The following is an 18,495-nucleotide window of genomic DNA, read 5'->3' on the forward strand; positions in this document are numbered from 1 at the left end:
AAGGCCGGGCCGAGGCTCCGCTCCGTGCCCGGGGGTCCCCGGGGGTCCCTGCGGAGGGAGCGGGGCGAGCGCCGGCCGGGAGGGCGATTAATAAATAAATAAATTAAAGAAGGGAGGCGGATTCCTCCCGGTGCCGGGGGTCCCGCGGCCGCAGCGAGGTCCGGGGTCGCCCCCCCCCCCGTCCCCTCGGTGTCACCAGCGCCGCTCCAGGAGCGCGGGGAGACGCGGGGTGCGCTCGCTGCTCTTCCTCCTCCGCATCCTCCTCCTCCTCGTGGCGCTGCCGCTCTCCCCGCCACCCGGGGCCGTGTCCCCGCCGTGTCCCCGCGTCGCCACCGCGGCCTGGGGGTCCCGGTCCCCCCCTCCCCGTTCCCTTCTCCGTCCGGTCGCTTTTATTGCACAATGCGCGTGGGATCGCGGGCTCGCTGCTCCTCCTCCTCCTCCTCCTCTCTCCTCCACCATCCAAACCGATTTCAACGCTCGGCCTTTGTCACTTTGCGCTTCCCGCCCCGCCCCGAACCAACAACAAAATGAAAAAAAAATCAAAAAAAAAAAAAAAAAGAAAGAGCGGAAAAAATGCAGAGGAGCCCGCGGGGGGCAGCGGGGGCTCGGCGGGCCGGGGCAGCGGCAGGCGGGGCGGCGGCGAGGGAGGCAGCGCGGCTCTAGGAGCAGCCGCAGCGATCCACCACCATGCCGGGGATCTTGCCGTAGATGATCTGCTGCTTGTCGTTGAAGTAGAGCATGTTGATGGGGGACATCTTGGTGGGCGTGCAGCAGGGCCCGGCCGAGCCGCGCGGGTTGGCCTGCTGCACCAGGTGCGTGTGCGGGTACTTCTGCATGAACATGTACTCGCACTGGCCCGAGCAGTAGTTGGCCTTGTAGCGCTTGGGGGCGATGATCCAGTCCCAGCCGAACGCCTCGAAGTCCACGGTGAGCGGGTAGCGGCAGCAGCGCGACTCCGTCGAGTGCTCGTCGCAGTCCAGCCCCAGGTTCCGCCGGGAGCGCTTGTTGTTCTCCAGGACGCGCAGCTCCATGAACGGGTGCTGGGGACAGGGACCGAGCCAGGGGACACGGGGGGGACAGCAATGAGGGGACAGGGACAGACAGAGGGGACAGGGACAGACAGAGGGGACAGGGATGAGGGGACAGGGACAGACAGAGGGGACAGGGACAGACAGAGGGGACAGGGATGAGGGGACAGGGACAGACAGAGGGGACAGGGACAGACAGAGGGGACAGGGATGAGGGGACAGGGACAGACAGAGGGGACAGGGACAGCGGGGAGGGGACAGGGACAGACAGAGGGGACAGGGACAGACAGAGGGGACAGGGACAGCGGGGAGGGGACAGGGACAGACAGAGGGGACAGGGATGAGGGGACAGGGACAGACAGAGGGGACAGGGAAAGGGGTGAGGGGACAGGGAAAGGGGTGAGGGGACAGGGACAGCGAGGAGGGGACACGGGGAACAGCCAGGAAGGGACAGGGACAGTGGTGAGGGGACAGGGACGGACAGGAGGGGACACAGAGGATAGGGGTGAGGGGACAGGGACAGCCAGGAGGTGACAAGGGGGACAGCAGTGAGGGGACAGCAGGGAGGGGACAGGGACAGAAGTGAAGGGACAGGGACAGCGGGAGAGGACACAAGGGATAGGGGTGAGGGGACAGGGACAGCAGTGAGGGGACAGTGGTGAGGGGACAACCATGAGGGGATAGGGAAAGGGATGAGGAGACAGGGACAGCCAGGAGGGATCAGGGACAGCCGAGAGGGGACACAGGGGACAGAAGTGAGGGGACAGACACGAGGGGACAGGGACAGCGGGGACAGGCAGGAGGGGACCCAGGGGACAGCAGTGAGGGAATACGGACAGTGGTGAGGGGAGAGATGTGAGGGGACAGGGACAGTGGTGAGGGGACAGCGACGGCCAGGAGCAGACACAGGGGACAGCAGTGAGGGGACAGGGACAGCCGGGAAGGGACACAGAGGACAATGGTGAGGACAATGGTGACACACCGTCCCCGCTGCACCCTGCTCCATCCAGCCCAGCTGTGCTGTGCCTCACGGAGGTGGCAGTGTCCCCACAGAACTGCCACCAGCCCCGTGGAACTGCCATCAGTCCATCGAGATGTCCCCAGCCCCACGGAGCTGTCACTGCCACCCACACCTGTCACCTCCAGGCTGTCCCCAGCCCTCGGAGCTGTCACTGTCCCCCAGCCTCATCCCCTGCCTCCAGAGCCACCCCTCTGGGCACACCCTGAACCGGGGGCAGTGCCACCCGCCAGCCCCTTTGGGGACACCCTGAGCCCCCCTGGGCAGTGCCACCCACGAGCCCCAGACATCCCAAACCTGCTGTCCCCTTGGGCAGTGCCACCCACTGGGGTCACCCCAAACACCCTGTACCCCCCTGGCAGTGCCACCCACCAGCCCCTCAGTTCTCCTTTTGGGGACACCCTGAACAGGGGGCAGTGCCACCCATCCAGTGCCTCTTTGGGAACACCCCAAACCCCTCGGTGCCCCCTGGCAGTGCCAGTGCCACCCACCAGCCCCTTTCGAACACCTTGAGCCCCCCTGGCAGCACCACCCACCAGCCCCTCTGTGCCCCCCTGGCAGTGCCACCCACCACCCCCTCTGTGCCCTTTTAGTGACACCCCAAACCCCTCTGTGCCCCCCTGGCAGTGCCAGTGCCACCCCCCAGCCCCTCGGCGCCCCCTGGCAGTGCCAGTGCCACCCACCACCCCCTCTGTGCCCTTTTGGTGACACCCCAAACCCCTCTGTGCCCCCCTGGCAGTGCCAGTGCCACCCCCCAGCCCCTCGGCGCCCCCTGGCAGTGCCAGTGCCACCCACCACCCCCTCTGTGCCCTTTTGGTGACACCCCAAACCCCTCTGTGCCCCCCTGGCAGTGCCAGTGCCACCCCCCAGCCCCTCGGCGCCCCCTGGCAGTGCCAGTGCCACCCACCACCCCCTCTGTGCCCTTTTGGTGACACCCCAAACCCCTCTGTGCCCCCCTGGCAGTGCCAGTGCCACCCCCCAGCCCCTCGGCGCCCCCTGGCAGTGCCAGTGCCACCCACCACCCCCTCTGTGCCCTTTTGGTGACACCCCAAACCCCTCTGTGCACCCCTGGCAGTGCCAGTGCCACCCCCCAGCCCCTCGGTGCCCCCTGGCCGTGCCAGTGCCACCCACCAGCCCCTCGGTGCCCCCCTGGCAGTGCCACCCACCACCCCTCTGTGCCCTTTTGGTGACACCCCAAACCCCTCGGTGCCCCCTGGCAGTGCCAGTGCCACCCCCCAGCCCCTTTGGGAACACCTTGAGCCCCTCAGGCAGTGCCACCCACCAGCCCCTTTGTGCCTTTTTGGTGACACCCCAGACCCCTCGGTGCCCCCTGGCAGTGCCACCCCACCAGCCCCTCTGTGCCCCCTGGCAGTGCCAGCGCCACCCGCCAGCCCCTCGGCGCCCCCTGGCAGTGCCACCCACCAGCCCCTCAGCGCCGGGCCCCAGCGAGGTGACGGCAGGTCGTTTGCCGTTGGGGTCGAAGGCGTTGATCTCGATGCCCCAGTTGTTGTGGGGCTGCTTGAACCAGTTCTGCAGGACGTGCTTGAAGTCGATGCTCTGCCAGTGGCCGGCGCGCGAGTTGAGCTCGATCTTGAGCGAGCGGGATGCGGATGTGGCGGCTGCCCTCGTCCGTGACGGGCTTGAGGCGCAGGATCTGCAGGTACACGGTGGAGGGTGTGCTGCACCGGCCGCAGGTACACCCACAGCTGCGCCTTCACCACCTTGGTGAACATGATCTTGGGGCTGAAGTTGAAGAAGCAGCAGTGCGGGTTGCCCTCGATCTGCACCACCGGGTCGGCTGCGGGGGCGAGGAGGGAGAGGAGGGTCAGGGTGGGCTTAGGACCCTTGGTGGGACCCCCAAACCGTGCTCTAGGATCCCCAAACTGTGCTCTAGGACCCCCAAACTGTGCTCTAGGACCCCCAAACCGCGTTCCAGGACTCGCTGTGGGGCCGAGGAGGGGTCAGGGTGGGCTTAGAACCCTTGGTGGGACCCCCAAACTGTGCTCTAGGAACCCCCAAACTGTGCTCTAGGACCCCCAAACCGCGTTCCAGGACTCGCTGTGGGGCGAGGAGGGGTCAGGGTGGGCTTAGAACCCTTGGTGGGACCCCCAAACCGTGCTCTAGGACCCCCAAACTGTGCTCCAGGACCCCCAAACCATGTTCCAGGACTCGCTGTGGGGTCAGGAGGGTCAGGGGGGGCTTAGAACCCTTGGTGGGACCCCCAAAACCGTGCTCTAGGACTCGCTGTGGGGTGAGGAGGGAGAGGAGGGGTCAGGGTGGGCTTGGGACCCCCGGTGGGATCCCCCAAACCGCACTCTGGGGGAGCCGGGACTGGCTGTGGGATCACCCGGACCCCACTCCGGGACCCCCGAGCCCCTCTCTGAAAACCCAGCCCTACACCGGGACCCCCGAGCCGCACTCTGGGCCCCCGAGCCACATTCTGGGACCCCCCCCGACCCCAGACCAGGACCCCCGAGCCCCGTGTGGGGACCCGAGCCCCGTCTGGGACCCCCCAGCCCCACCCCGGGACCCCCAAGAGCGGCGGGGTCGGGGCAGCCCCTGCCGGGAGGTGAAGGTCGGGTTCAGAGCCCGGCCCGGGGGTCGCCCCCTGACCCACGGCCCCGGGTGGGGTTGGGGGGTCCCAAATGGGGCGGGGGTCCCGGCCTGTGTGGGCTCCAGAGCGCTGCATCTCCCACCCCCCCAAACCCCACACGTCCCACACCTCGGGGGGCTCCCGCAGCCCCCCAAAACCGGGAGGTGACAAAGCCGGTGACCCCCCCCTAGCACCCCTCCAGCACCCCCCGGCCCCGGGGTCCCCCCGAGCACCCCCAGCCCCACATCTGGCTCGAATTGAGGTGGGAATTTCTACCCCCCGACCCCCGCCCCCGGCTCCGGTCAGGTTTAATCACCCCCAGCTGCAGCCGCGGGCCATTTGTGCGCCGGCCCCGCGGGGGTCGCGACAGCGCCAATGTCGCAAATGGGGCTGGGGGCGGCGGGGACCCCCCCCGAATGGGGCTGGGGGCGGCGGGGATCCCCCCCCGAATGGGGCTGGGGGGCGGCCGGGACCCCCCTGAATGGGGCTGGGGGCGGCGGGGATCCCCCCCGAATGGGGCTGGGGGCGGCGGGGATCCCCCCCGAATGGGGCTGGGGGCGGCCGGGACCCCCTGAATGGGGCTGGGGGCGGCGGGGACCCCCCAAACACCCCCGGAGAAGCTGAGGGGGGGGGTTGGCACCCGAGGGTGCGGGGCGGCGGGACCTGGGGGGAACCTGGGGGCTCCAGGTGGGATCTGGGGCTTCGGGTGGGATTTGGGGGTTCCAGGTTGGAATTTGGGGGTTCCAGGTGGGGATTTGGGGTTCCAGGTGGGAATTTGGGAGTTCCAGGTTGGAATTTGGGGGTTCCAGGTGTGGATTTGGGGGTTCCAGGTGGGGATTTGGGGGTTCCAGGTGGGATTTTGGGGGGGGGTTTCCAGGTGGGAATTTTTGGGCATTTGAGGTGAGGATTTGGGGGGGCGTGGAATTTTTTGGGGGGTCTCCATCTGGGGATTTGGGGACTCCAGGTGAAGATTTAGGGGGGTTCCAGGCGAGGATTTGGGGGGCTCTAGGTGGGGATTCAGAGGCGACTCCGAGTGGGGATTTTGGGGGGTCTCTAGGTGGGATTTTGGGGGTTCCAGGTGAGGATTTTTGGGGGGTTCCAGGTGAGATTTTTGGGGGTTCCAGATGAGGATTTTTGGGGTTCCGGGTGAGGATTTTTGGGTCTCCACAAGCCCCCAATGCCCCTCCTCGGTGTCCCCCCTATCCCGGGGGTCTCTCTGCCCATCCCGGGGGCTCGCTGAGGGGGGGGGGGGGGGCGTTGCCAGGACGCTCCTGCCGTCTCCATGGCAACGGGGGATAAAGGTTACCGGGACACCGGGGCACAGCTGGGGCCGGTGGGGAGGGGGCGGCCCCGGAGCCCCCCCCGCTCTTTGTTCGGCACCGGGGCCCGAGCGCTGCCCCGGCCCCCCCGCGGGTCCCCGTGTCCGTCCGTGTGTCCGTCCCTGTGTCCTTGTGTCCGTCCCTGTGTCCTTGTGTCCCTCTGTCCGTCCCTGTGTCCCCCTGTCCGTCCCGGTGTCCTCGTGTCTGTCCCTGTGTCCTCATGTCCGTCCCTGTGTCCTTGTGTCCGTCCCTGTGCCTCTGTCAGTCCCTGTGTCCCCCTGTCCGTCCCTGTGTCCCCCTATTCATCCCTGTGTCCGTCCCTGTGTCCCTCTGTCCATCCCTGTGTCCTTGTGTCCATCCCTCTGTCCGTCCCTGTGTCCCTCTGTCCGTCCCCTGTGTCCTTGTGTCCGTCCTGTGTCCCCCTGTCCGTCCCTCTGTCTGTCCCCTGTGTCCTTGTGTCGCTGTCCCGCGTCACCCTGTCCGTCCCTGTGTCCCCATGTCCGTCCCTGTGTCCTTGTGTCCGTCCCCTCTGTCCGTCCCTGTGTCCCTCTGTCCATCCCTGTGTCCTTGTGGTCCATCCCTCTGTCCGTCCCTGTGTCCCCCTGTCCGTCCCCTGTGTCCCCCTGTCCGTGTCCCCCTGTCCGTCCCTGTGTCCTCATGTCTGTCCCTCTGTCCGTCCCTGTGTCCCCCTGTCCGTCCCTGTGTCCCCCTGTCCGTCCCTGTGTCCTTGTGTCCATCCCTGTGTCCCCCTGTCCGTCCCTGTGTCCTTGTGTCGCTGTCCCGCGTCCCGCTGACTTGAGCCCCCCCGGCCCCCCCCCCCCCAAAAGGGCCTCATTAATCTCCCCCACCCCCCCCGGGGGTCGCGGGGGTCACGGGTGGCCCCTCGGGGGGGGCTCGCAGCCAATTAACCCTCGCGGCTCCGGGAACCCGAGAGCTTTATGGCCCATTAAAGCGCCTTCCCCTCCTTCTGTTCAGGAACCATAAAAACCCCCAATTGCCCGGGGGGGCCAGCCCAGAGGGGGAAAAAGGGAAAAAAAAATCACAAATAATAACGGAGAGAAGCCCCCTCCCCTTTCTCCTCCCCTCCTCGGGTGCATCCGGACCCGCGGGACCCCCGGCAGGAGGGGAGGGGGCTCTGCCCTTTATTTTGGGGGCCCCGAGCTGCCAAAGGGGCGGGGAGGGGGGCCCGAGGCCCGGGGAGGAAAACCCCAGCGTGTCGTCAATTTTATGGGTAATAAAATTTCAAAGCCGCCCGAGCGCGCATTTAATGCCTGGGAAGGAAATTCGGGGAGGGGGCGGCAGCGCCTCGCCCCTCCCTCCCTTCCGCTCCCCCCCCCCGCCCGGGAGCAGGTGGAGAAAGCCCGGGGGAAACTGAGGCACGGGGGGGCGGGGCCGGGCATGGCTGTGTCCCCGTGGGGACCCCCCTGGCTGGGCTGGGCTGGCCCCAGCACGCCCTGCTGTCACCGGCACCCCCTTTGTCACCCCCGATGTCACCCCCGTGTCACCCGGCTGTCATCACAACCCTGTTTGTCACCCCGATGTCACCCTGGTGTCACCATCACCCTGCTGTCACCCTGCTGTCACCCTGCTCTCACTGTCACCTTGTTTGTCACCCTGTTTGTCACCCCGATGTCACCATCAACCTGCTGTCACCCTGCTGTGGCCTCGCCGTCACCCTGCTGCCACCCTGTTTGTCACCCTGCTACCCTGTTTGTCACCCTGCTGTCACCCTGGTGTGCCCCTCTTTGTCACCCTGTTTGTCACCCTGCTGTCACCCTGCTACCCTGTTAGTCACCCTGCTGTCACCCTGCTACCCTGTTTGTCACCCTGCTGCCACCTGGTGCGACCCTCTTTGTCACCCTGTTTGTCACCTTGCTGTCACCCTATTGTCACCCTGCTGTCACCCAGGTCACCGTGTGCCACCTGCCCCGTGTCCCCAGTTTGCTCCCAGTGCCCGGTGCCAGGTCCCAGTGGCGCTGCTGAGCGGTGCCAGTGCCCGGTGACGGTGCCCAGGTCCCCAGTGCCCGGTGCCAGCTCCCAGCACGCAGCGACCGCGCACGGTCCCTGCTGCCAACTCCCAGTTCCAGTCCCAGTCCCAGTTCCTGGTTTCAGTCCCAGTCCCCAGTCCCCAGTCCCCAGTCCCAGTTCCCAGTTCCCAGTCCCAGTTCCCAGTTTCAGTCTCCTGTCTCAGTTCTCAGTCCCCAGTCCCAGGTCCCAGTGCCCTTTCTCCATTCCCAGTCTCAGTTCCCAGTCTGAGCTCCCAGTCCCTGTCCCAGTTCCAGTCCCCAGTCCAGTCCCAGGTCCCAGTGCCCTTTCTCCATTCCCAGTCTCACTCCCCAGTCCCAGTCCCCAGTGTCCTCCCAGTCCCAATCCCAGTCGCAATTCCAGTCCCAATCCCAGTACCAGCCAGGTCCCAGTGCTGGTGCTGGGCCGGGTGCTGCTGCCAGCTCCCAGTGCCTGTGCCCAGTCCCAGCTCTGTGTCCCCTGTCCCATCTCCCAGTGCCAGCTCCCAGTCCCCAGTGCCGGCACTCAGAACCAGCTCCCAGTCCTGTGTTCCCAGTCCCAGCTCCCAGTCCCAGCTCCCAGTCCCAGTCCCGCTCCAGTCCTGTGTTCCCAGTCCTGTGTTCCCAGTCCCAGCTCGCAGTCCTGTGTTCCCAGTCCTGTGTTCCCAGTCCCAGTCCCAGCTCCAGTCCCCAGCCCCAGCGCTCTGTGCCAGCTCCTGGTTCCCAGTCCCAGGTCCCCGTTCCCAGTGCCCTGTCCCCAGTCCCAGCTCTGTGTCCCCAGTCCCCAGTCCCAGCTCCCAGTCCCCAGTCCCAGCACTCAGAACCAGCTCCCAGCACCAGATCCCAGTCTCCAGTCTCAGCTCCCAGTAACAACTCCCAGAACTCAGAACCAGCTCCCAGTCCCAGTTCCCAGTTCCCCGTTCCCAGTCCCAGCTCCCAGTCCCCAACCCCAGCACTCTGTGCCAGCTCCCACCTCCCAGTCCCCAGTGCCAGCTCCCGTTCCCACGTCCAGTCCCCAGTCCCAGTCCCCAGTCTCAGTTCCCAGCACTCACAACCGGCTCCCAGTCCCCAGCTCCCAGTCCCTGGTGCCATCTCCCAGTGCCATCTCCCAGTGCCATCTCCCAGTCCTCTGTCCCCAGTGCCAGCTTCTAGATCCCAGTCCCCAGTGCACCTCCCCAGTGTCCCCAGTGTCCCCCATTGCCAGTCCCCAGTTCCAGCTCCGCTCCCCAGCTCGGGGCCCCCTCTCCCAGTCCCAGTTCCCGGCGCTGTCCCCTCCTTGTCCCCCTCCTTGTCCCCTCGCTGTCCCCGCAACGCGAAGCGTCCCCGCGGGACCCGCACGGACCGGGGGGGACCTGAAGGGCCCGGAGGGGGCTCGGGACCCCCCTAGAGGGTTCAGGGACCCCCACGATGAGCTCATGGACCCGGAGAGGGACTCGGGGACCCTCGGAGGGACTCGGGACCCCCGGAGGAGGCTCAGGAACCCTCGAGAGGGACTCAGGGACCCCCGAAAGGACTCGCGGACCCCCCGGGAGGAGCTCAGGGAGCCCCGACAGGGACTCGGGACCCCAAAAGGACTCAAGGACCCCCGGGAGGGACTCGGGGACCCCCGGGAGGGGGGGGGGCTCGGTGAGGACGGGGCGCCCCGCGGGACCATCGGTACCGAGCACCGGGCAGGGCAGCGGGAACCGGGGTGGGGGGGGCTCCGTGCCGGGGCCGGGGGCCCGGGGCCGGGGCGGGGGGGAGTCCTGCGGCGAAGTTTGCAGCGGAACAAAGGGCGGCACTGACTTTCCTGGGCCATGCTGATGACGGTCTCGGTGGTGGCGTGGTACTCGTCCTCCTCCAGGTACTCGTCGTGCTGCAGCGAGTCCCCCTGGAAGTCGTGGAGGTCCAGGAGCTGCTGCAGCGGGGGGGCCTTGGGCAGCAGCTGCTTCACCACCTCCCGGGTGATGTTGGGCGCTTCCTTCAGCCGCAGCTTGCTCAGGATCTGCGACTTGATGCTCTCCAGGCGCAGCTCTTTGCTCTGCCGCCGCCACAGGCACACGGGGCAGGCGGGCTCGGGGGCCGGGGGCTGCTCCACCGACCCCCCCCCCGCCACCGCGGCCACCAGCGAGCCCAGCAGCCACCACAGCGGGGCCTTGCCGGGGGGGGACAGCAAAAAAATACATCGGGGAAAACAAGCAAACAAAAAAAAAACCAAAAAAAAAACCCCAAAAAAAACCCCCCAACAAAACAAAAAGAAGAATAAAAAAAAAAAAAACCCACAGAAACAAGAGGGAGGGGATTCAAAAAAAATAATAATAATTAAAAAATGATGAAAATAAAATAAGCAAAGCCTTCCCCACCGGGCCGCCCCCCCGCCCCGCTTCCACCGCAGCGCGCAAGGGGGGGGAAGGCGGTAACGGCGGCGGGGGCGGGGAAGCCCCGGGGGGGGGCCGAAGGGGGGGGGGGGGATGAAAAAAAGCGGCGGCAGCGGCGGCCCCGGGGTTTTATACCCCAAGAGAAGCGTGTCGTCAGCGGCCTTGATTGGCTGCGGGCGCACAAAAGAGGTTCTGGCAGGGGCTTGGCACCGCCGCCGCCGGCCCCCCGAGCCCCGGGAACGGCCCCGCCGCCGCCCGGGCAGCCCCGGCACCCCCGGCCCGCCCCTCGCCTCGGGGGGGGGGGGCCCGGGGGCGGCCGCGGCTCCCGGAGAGCGAGGCGGGATGGACGCGAGTCCGGCAAGTGCGACCCCCGCCCCCGGGGGACCCCCCGAGCCCCCCCCCGGGCCCGCTCCGGGCCGGCCCCGCTGGAACCGGGCACGGGTTCGGCCACCGGAGAGACCGGGAGGGACCGGGAGAGGCGGAACCCGGTCTGGGGGTGCCCCGCAGGGACTTGGGGGGCTCGGGGACCCCCGGAGGGGCTGAAACTCCGGGAGGGGGTGCGAAGGTGCCCGGTCTGGAGCATCCTGGAACCGGGCACGGGATCCGGCACCGGAGCTACCGGGAGGGACCGGGAGAGGCGGAACCCGGTCTGGGGGTGCCCAAACGGGGGTTGGGGGGCTCGGAGACCCCCGAGGGCGCTCCAGAGGGTGAGGATGGGGGTAAAAGTGCCCGGTCCGAGCATCCTGACATTGGGAAGTGCTGCGGGAGCACCGGGAGCTCACAGGAGGAGCCGGCACCGGTCTGGGGGTGCCCGACCGGGGCTTGGGGGGCTCAGAGACCCCCGGGGGGGCTGAAACTCGGGGAGGGAGTGCGAAGGTCGCCGGTCTGGAGCATCGCGGCACCGAGAAGTGCTGCGGGAGCACCGGGAGCTCCCAGGAGGGACAAGGACATCCCAGCACGGTTTGGGGGACACCGGGGGTCACGGGGGTCCCATCCCCAACACGAGGGGGGCACAGGAGGGTCCTGCCCACCCCGCACCGGCACCGAGCAGCGCTCCCAGGAGGAGCCGGGGGAGCAACGAGGGGACCCCGACCCTGAGATCACCGTGGGGACCCCCCCCAAAGCGAAGTGACCGGGACCCCGCCTGCCCTTATCCCGCCCCATCAGAACCATGGAGAGGGGAAATCGCACCGGGGGGGGCTCGGGAGGGTGGGCACGGCCATGGGGGGGTCCGGTGGGTTTTGGGGGGGGGGGAGCGGCCCGTTGCCCCTCGGGCCCGGCGGGGTCGGTGCGGCCCCGGGGACAGCGCCCCCCCTGGCGGCCGGGGCGGGAACTGCAGCGGGGGCGCTTTGGGGACAGCGACAGCGACACGGGACACGGGACACAGGGACACCGCCACGGCCACCCAGCGTGTCCCCCCGCGGTGTCCCCGGTGCCACAATCCCGGCCGTGTCGCCTCCCGCCGTGTCCCCTCCCCGCCGGTGTCCCCGCGCTCCGCTGTGACCCGGGCAGGCGGGGCCGGCACCGAGCCGGGTTAAGCGCGGCTGTGACGCGGCGCCGTCCCCGCCCCCGGGCTGGAGCTGTCAGCGGCCCCCGGTAACGGCGGCGCGGGCGGGGGGCGGCCCCGGTGTCCCCGCGGGTCCCCGGGTGTCCCCAGGGGTGGGGACGCGGCCTGGGGGGGTCCCGGTGCGGGGGTGGCGGGGATGGGGGGGGGGGAATTGGGGCCGTTCCGGGGCCGTTCCGGGGGGGGCCGCGTGGCTCGGAGCCTTCCGGGGGGACAGCGGGGACACCCCCGGCCCCAGCGGGTCCGGTCCCCGCGGGACAGCGCCACCCCCCCTTGGGGACAGCCTGGGGACAGCCTGGGGAGAGCCGCGCGTCCCCGCGGCCACAGCGCCGGGGCCATTTCCCCGTGGCCGCCTTTGTGTCCCCCGTGGCCGCATCGCCACCTCCCCCGTGTCCCCGTGTCCCCGCCTGCCCATGTCCCCGTGTCCCCGCACTCCCGTGACACCCTGTCCCCGTGTTCCCGTGTGCCCACATGCGCATCACCACGTTCCTCGCGTCCCCGTGTCCTCCCATCCGCATGTCAGTGTCCCCACATCCTGCTGTCCCCAAATCCGCCCATCCCCGTGTCCCCAAACTCCCACTGTCCGTGTCCCAATGTCCCCAAATTCCCACATCCCAGAGTCCCTAAAATCCCAATGTTCATGTCCCAATGTCCCCCATCCCTCTGTCCCCACGTCTTCGTGTCCCCACATCCTCCTGTCCCCAAATTCCCACATCCCAATGTCCCCAAATCCAGTGTCCACGTCCCCCTGTCTCCCTGTCCCCCTGTCCCCACATCCCAATGTCCCCAAAATCCCACTGTCCATGTCCCAATGTCCCCAAATCCCCACATCCCAGTGTCCCCCTGTCCCCACATCCCAGTGTCCCCAAAATCCCAGTGTCCATGTCCCCCTGTCCCCATATCCCAATGTCCTCAAAATTCCACTGTCCATATCCCCAAATTTCCACATCCTAGTGTCACCCTGTCCCCCTATCCTCCTGTCCCCAAAATCCCACTCTCCATGTCCCAATGTCCCCCCTGTCCCCCTGTCTCCTTGTTCCCCCGTCCCCCACATCCCAATGTCCCCGAAATCCCATTGTCCATGTCCCCCTGTCCCCAAATCCCCACGTCCCACCATCCCAATGTCCCCAAAATCCCACTTTCCGTGTCCCAATGTCCCTCTGTCCCTCTGTCCCTCTGTCCCCCACATCCCAATGTCACCCTGTCCCCATATTCCCCTGTCCCCACATCCCAATGTCCCCAAAGTCCCACTCTCTGTGTCCCAATGTCTCAACGTCCCAATGTCCTCACATCCCAATGTCCCCAAAGTCCCACTCTCTGTGTCCCAATGTCTCAACGTCCCAATGTCCTCACATCCCAATGTCCCCAAAGTCCCACTCTCCGTGTCCCAATGTCTCAACGTCCCAATGTCCTCACATCCCAATGTCCCCAAAATCCCACTCTCCGTGTCCCAATGTCCCTCTGTCCCCACATCCCAATGTCACCCTGTCCCCACATCCTCCTGTCTCCACATCCCAATGTCCCCAAAATCCCACTCTCCGTGTCCCAATGTCTCAACGTCCCAATGTCCCCACATCCCAATGTCACCCTGTCCCCGCATCCCAATGTCACCCTGTCCCCACATCCTCCTGTCTCCACATCCCAATGTCCCCAAATCCCCACTCTCCGTGTCCCAATGCCTCAATGTCCCTCTGTCCCCACATCCCCGTGTCCCCAAATCCCCACTCTCCGTGTCCCAATGCCTCAACGTCCCTCTGTCCCCACATCCCCGTGTCCCCAAATCCCCACTCCGTGTCCCCAGTGTCCCCCTGTCCCCATCATTCGGGGTCACTCCGCTCCCTTCCCGAGCGCGCCCCTGACCCCGCGCTGCCCCCGCCAGGTGTCGCCGCTGTATCGCGACTCCGTCGCGGCTCTGTCGCGGCTGTCGCGGCGGTGTCGCGGCCATGGCGGGGCTGCTGCCGGCGCTGGTGGCGGTGTCGCAGAAGGCGGCCGAGGTGGCGCGGCGCTGCCGGGCCGAGGAGCCGCTGTTCCGGCTCCTGGTGGCCGAGAAGTCGGGCCCGGAGCGCAGCGCCCGCTTCGAGCGCGACTTCAAGACCCTGGCGGATGTGCTGATCCAGGAGCTCATCAAACACGACCTGGGGACACAGGTGGGGACGCTGAGGGTGGCCCCGGGGGGGTGCAGCCTCCCGGGATGTCCCTGAGCCACCCCCGGTGTCGCTGCAGTTCCCCGAGCTCCGGGGACACATCCACGGCGAGGAGAGCAGCGAGTTCAGGGACGCCAACGGTGAGAGGGGGACAGCGGGGGACAGCGAGGGGACAGTGGGGACAGCGGGGACAGTGAGGGGACAGCGGGGGACAGCGGGGACAGCAGGGGACAGCGGGGGACAGTGAGGGGACAGCGGGGACAGCGAGGGGACAGTGGGGACAGCGGGGACAGTGAGGGGACAGTGGGGACAGTGAGGGGACAGAGGGGACAGTGGGGAAAAGAGGGGACACACATGGGGATGTGGGGTCAAGGTCGGGGAGGGAGTCCCATGTCCCCACATTCCCATGTCCCCATGTCCCCATATCCCAGTGTCACCCTGCCCGTGTCCCCATGTCCCTGTGTCCCCATGTCCCCACATTCCCATGGCTGAGTCGGGGGTCCCTGGGCCACGTCCCTGGCCAGGTGGCACAGTGACGGTGCGGGTCGGTGCCACCCTGGGTGTCCCTGTGCCATGTCCCTGTGCCATGTCCCTGCAGGTGGCACGGTGACAGTGCGGGTCAGTGTCACTCTGGGTGTCCCCGTGCCATGTCCCTGTGTGATTTGGGTCCCTGTGCCATGTCCCTGCAGGTGGCACGGTGACAGTGCAGGGTCAGTGTCACCCTGGGTGTCCCTGTGCCATGTCCCTGTGTGATTTGGGTCCCTGTGTGATTTGGGTCCCTGCAGCTGGCACAGTGACAGTGCAGGGTCAGTGTCACTCTGGGTGTCCCCGTGCCATGTCCCTGTGTGATTTGGGTCCCTGTGTGATTTGGGTCCCTGCAGGTGGCACAGTGACAGTGCGGGTCGGTGCCACCCGAGGTGTCCCCGTGCCATGTCCCTGTGTGATTTGGGGTCCCTGCAGGTGGCACGGTGACAGTGTGGGTCAGTGCCACCCCAGGGGCTGATTTGGGGTCCCTGCAGGTGGCACGGTGACAATCCAGGTCGGTGCCACCCCGGCGGACACGGTGGCCCTGCTGGTGGCCGTGCTGGGCCCCGAGCACACGCGGGCGGCCGAGCTGCTGGCAGAGGCCGTGCACCAGGAGGTGACACTTGGGGACACGGAGCTGGATGGCATCGACCCCGGCTTGTCCCCAGGGGACCTCGGGATCTGGATAGACCCCATTGGTGAGAGGGTGGGGACAGGGGTGGCATAGGGGTGGGATGGGGACAGAAATGAGATGGGGACAGGGATGGCACGGGGACAGGATGGGGTTGATGGGGTGGGATGGAGGGGACAGAAACAGAAACGGGACAGGGATGGGGACAGGGAATGTTGTGGAGTGGGATGGAGGTGGGGACAGGGATGGGGACACGGATGGGAACAGGGACAGGATGGGGACAGGGATGGGGACAGGGACAGGATGGGGACAGGGACAGGATGGGGACAGGGAATGTTGTGGAGTGGGATGGAGATGGGGACAGGGATGAGGACACGGATGGGAACAGGGACAGGATGGGGACAGGGAATGTTGGAGGGTGGGATGGGGATGGATGGGGACAGGGACAAGGACAGGGGACGGGACAGGATGGGATGGGGACAGGGGCCGGGGCCAGGGCAGGGCTGGTACCCCGCGGAGCCCTGGCACCCCCTGGCACCCCCAGACTCCACCAACGAGTTCATCGGGGGCCGCGAGGACGTGGCCGCCGTCGATGGCGTCGCCCCCGGGGGGCTGCGCTCGGCCCTGGTGCTCGTGGGGGCCTTCGAGCGCCGCAGCGGGGTCCCCGTGCTGGGGGTCATCAACGAGCCCTTCTTCCAGAGGGACCCCCAGACACACAGGTATGGCCCGAGCCCCCAGCCGGGACCCCCGGGACCCCTAAACCTGCACCTCCAGATCCCTGGGACCCCCTGACAGCCCTGAACCTGAACCCCATTTCTGCTCACGCCACGGTCCCCATTCCCCACACCCCGGGGTCCCCCCTGATCCCCCACCCTGGGGTCCCCATTCCCCCACACCCCGGGGTCCCCCCTGATCCCCCACCCTGGGGTCCCCCATTCCCCACACCCCGAGGTCGTAATTCCCCATTCCTCCCCACCCCAGGGTCCCAATTCACCCCACCCTGGGGTCCCCATTTTCCCCCACCCCAAGGGTCCCAGCCCTCCCATTTCCCCCCATATCAGGGTCCCCATTCCCCCCATATTGGGGACCCCATTTCCCCCCACCCTGGGGTCCCCATTTCCCCCCATATTGAGGTCCCCATTCCTCACATCCTGGGGTCCCCCCGTCCCCTCACCCTGGGATTCCGATTTCCTCATTCCCCTCATCCCGGGGTCCCCATTCCTCCCATCCCGGGGTCTCTATTCTCCTCACCCTGGGGTCCCCATTCTCCCCATCCTGGGGTCCCCATTCCCCCCTTGTCCCGGGGTCCCCATTCTCGCATTCCCCTCACCCTGGGGTCCCCATTTCCCCCATATTGGGGTCCCCAGTTTCCCCTCACCTGGGGGGGTCCCAGCCCCCCCATACCCCTGACCCAGGGGTCCCCATTTCCCCCCATCCCGGGGTCCCCATTCCCCTCACCTCTCATCCCTGGGGTCCCCATTCCCCCCACATCCTGGGGTCCCAATTCCCCCATTCCCCACATCCTGGGGTCCCAATCCCCCCATTTTCCCCCCATCCCGGGGTCCCCATTCCCCTCACCTCCCATCCCTGGGGGTCCCCATTCCCCCCACATCCTGGGGTCCTCATTTCCCCATTCCCCCCATACCGGGGTCCCAATTCCCCCATTTCCCCCATCCCGGGGTCCCCACACCCCTCACCCTGCTGTCCCCACCCCGTGTCCCCCCAGTCTCACCCCGTGTGCCCCCTCCCGCAGGTGGCAGGGTCGCTACCACTGGGGGGTGGCTCACGGTGCCACCCGCCTGTGCTCGCTGTCCCCGCCCCGTAGCCCCGCGCCCGTCCCCGCGTGGTGCTGAGCCGGGCCGATGAGCGCGGCGGTTCGGGGGGCTCTGGCCTCGCTGGGGGGGGGTCCCCCGCTTCTGGCGGCCGGGGCCGGCTACAAGCTGCTCTGCGTGGCGCTGGGGCTGGCGGACGCCTTCGTGCTGTCGCAGGGCACGACGTTCGCGTGGGACTCGTGCGCCCCGCACGCCGTGCTCCGGGCCCTGGGCGGGGCCGTGCTGCCCCTGGCGGGGGCGCTGCGGGCGGGGGGCGGCCCCGGGGACCCCCCCGAGCTGCGCTACCACCGGCCCGGCCCGGGGACCGGGCACCGAGCGCTGGGCGAACCGGGACGGGCTGGTGGCGTTCGTGCACCCGCCGGTGCTGCGGGCGGTGCTGGCGGCGCTGCGGGGGCTGGGGGAGCTGGGGGGCACGGGGGGCACGGGGGGCACGGGGGACTTGGGGGGCAATGGGGACATGGGGACCGCGGGGGGCTTGTGACACGGGCTGGGGGACAATGGGGAGGCGGATTTGGGGGGCTGGGACCCGGGGTGGGGGGTTATGGGGGGGGGCTGGGGGACAATGGGGTGGGGGATTTGGGGGGCTGGGACCCCGGGTGGGGGGGTTATGGGGGGGGGCTGGGGGATATTGGAGTAGGGGATTTGGGGGGCTGGGACCCCGGGGTGGGGGGTTATGGGGGGGGGCTGGGGGATATTGGAGTGGGGGATTTGGGGGGCTGGGACCCCGGGGTGGGGGGGTATGGGGCGTTGGGGACATTGGGGTGGGGTCAGGAGGGGCTGGGACCCCGGGGGAAGGGGCTGGGGGACAATGGGGTGGGGGATTTGGGGGGCTGGGACCCCGAGTGTGGGGTCAGGGGGTGACAGGGACCCCGAGTGTGGGGTCAAGGGGTGACAGGGACCCCCGAGTGTGGGGTCAGGGGGTGACAGGGACCCCGAGTGTGAGGTCAAGGGGGTCCAGGGACCCCCGAGTGTGGGGTCAGGGGGTGACAGGGACCCCCGGGGGGAGGCTCCGGGGTGTTTGGGACCCCCGGGTGAGGGGCTGGGGGTCCCGAGGAGCTCGGGGTGCGGGACCAGGGGGACAGGGACCAAGGACAGCGGGGACAGCGGGGACCCCCGGTATGGGGTCAGGGGTCACAGGGACCCCCGGTGTGGGGTCAGGGGTATCTGCGACCCCCGGTGCGAATCGCGGCGGGAGCTCCGAGTGCCGGGTCCCCTGTGTGGGACCCCCGGTGTCCCCTCGGTGTCCCCAAATGTCCCCCCCAATAAAGGATCGCTCGGAGCCGTTGGTGTTTTGCTGGTCCCGGGGGGCGGTGCCGGTGTCGGTCCCGGTTCCGGGGGGGCGGTGCCGGTGTCGGTCCCGGTTCCGGGGGGGCGGTGCCGGTGCCGGTGCCGGTGTCGGTGCCGGTGTCAGTCCCGGTTCCGGGGGGGCGGTGCCGGTGCCGGTGCCGGGGCGGTCCCGGGGCGGTCCCGGGGCTCTCCGG

General features: G+C 68.0%; 2 protein-coding genes across 2 annotated transcripts; one reads left to right on the forward strand and one right to left on the reverse strand.

Annotated features, from left to right (window-relative positions):
• Positions 1-659: 659 nt before the first annotated feature.
• LOC134431260 (growth/differentiation factor 11-like) lies at positions 660-12,400 on the reverse strand. Its single transcript, XM_063179243.1, is given in 7 exon segments — positions 660-1,040; positions 3,469-3,648; positions 3,650-3,718; positions 3,720-3,844; positions 9,747-10,095; positions 10,938-11,077; positions 12,316-12,400. Coding segments are annotated over 7 exon segments (1,329 nt in total).
• LOC134431339 (uncharacterized) lies at positions 12,220-17,002 on the forward strand. The gene is made up of 5 exons (XM_063179330.1): positions 12,220-14,029; positions 14,106-14,166; positions 15,046-15,249; positions 15,727-15,901; positions 16,936-17,002. The coding sequence occupies exon 1, from the start codon at positions 12,891-12,893 to the stop codon at positions 13,992-13,994; it is 1,104 nt and encodes a 367-aa protein (XP_063035400.1). The 5' UTR covers positions 12,220-12,890; the 3' UTR covers positions 13,995-14,029; positions 14,106-14,166; positions 15,046-15,249; positions 15,727-15,901; positions 16,936-17,002.
• The last annotated feature ends 1,493 nt before the right edge of the window (positions 17,003-18,495 follow it).

The sequence above is a fragment of the Melospiza melodia genome, chromosome 31 (genome assembly GCF_035770615.1).
Source record: "Melospiza melodia melodia isolate bMelMel2 chromosome 31, bMelMel2.pri, whole genome shotgun sequence".
Taxonomy (NCBI): Eukaryota; Metazoa; Chordata; class Aves; order Passeriformes; family Passerellidae; genus Melospiza; species Melospiza melodia.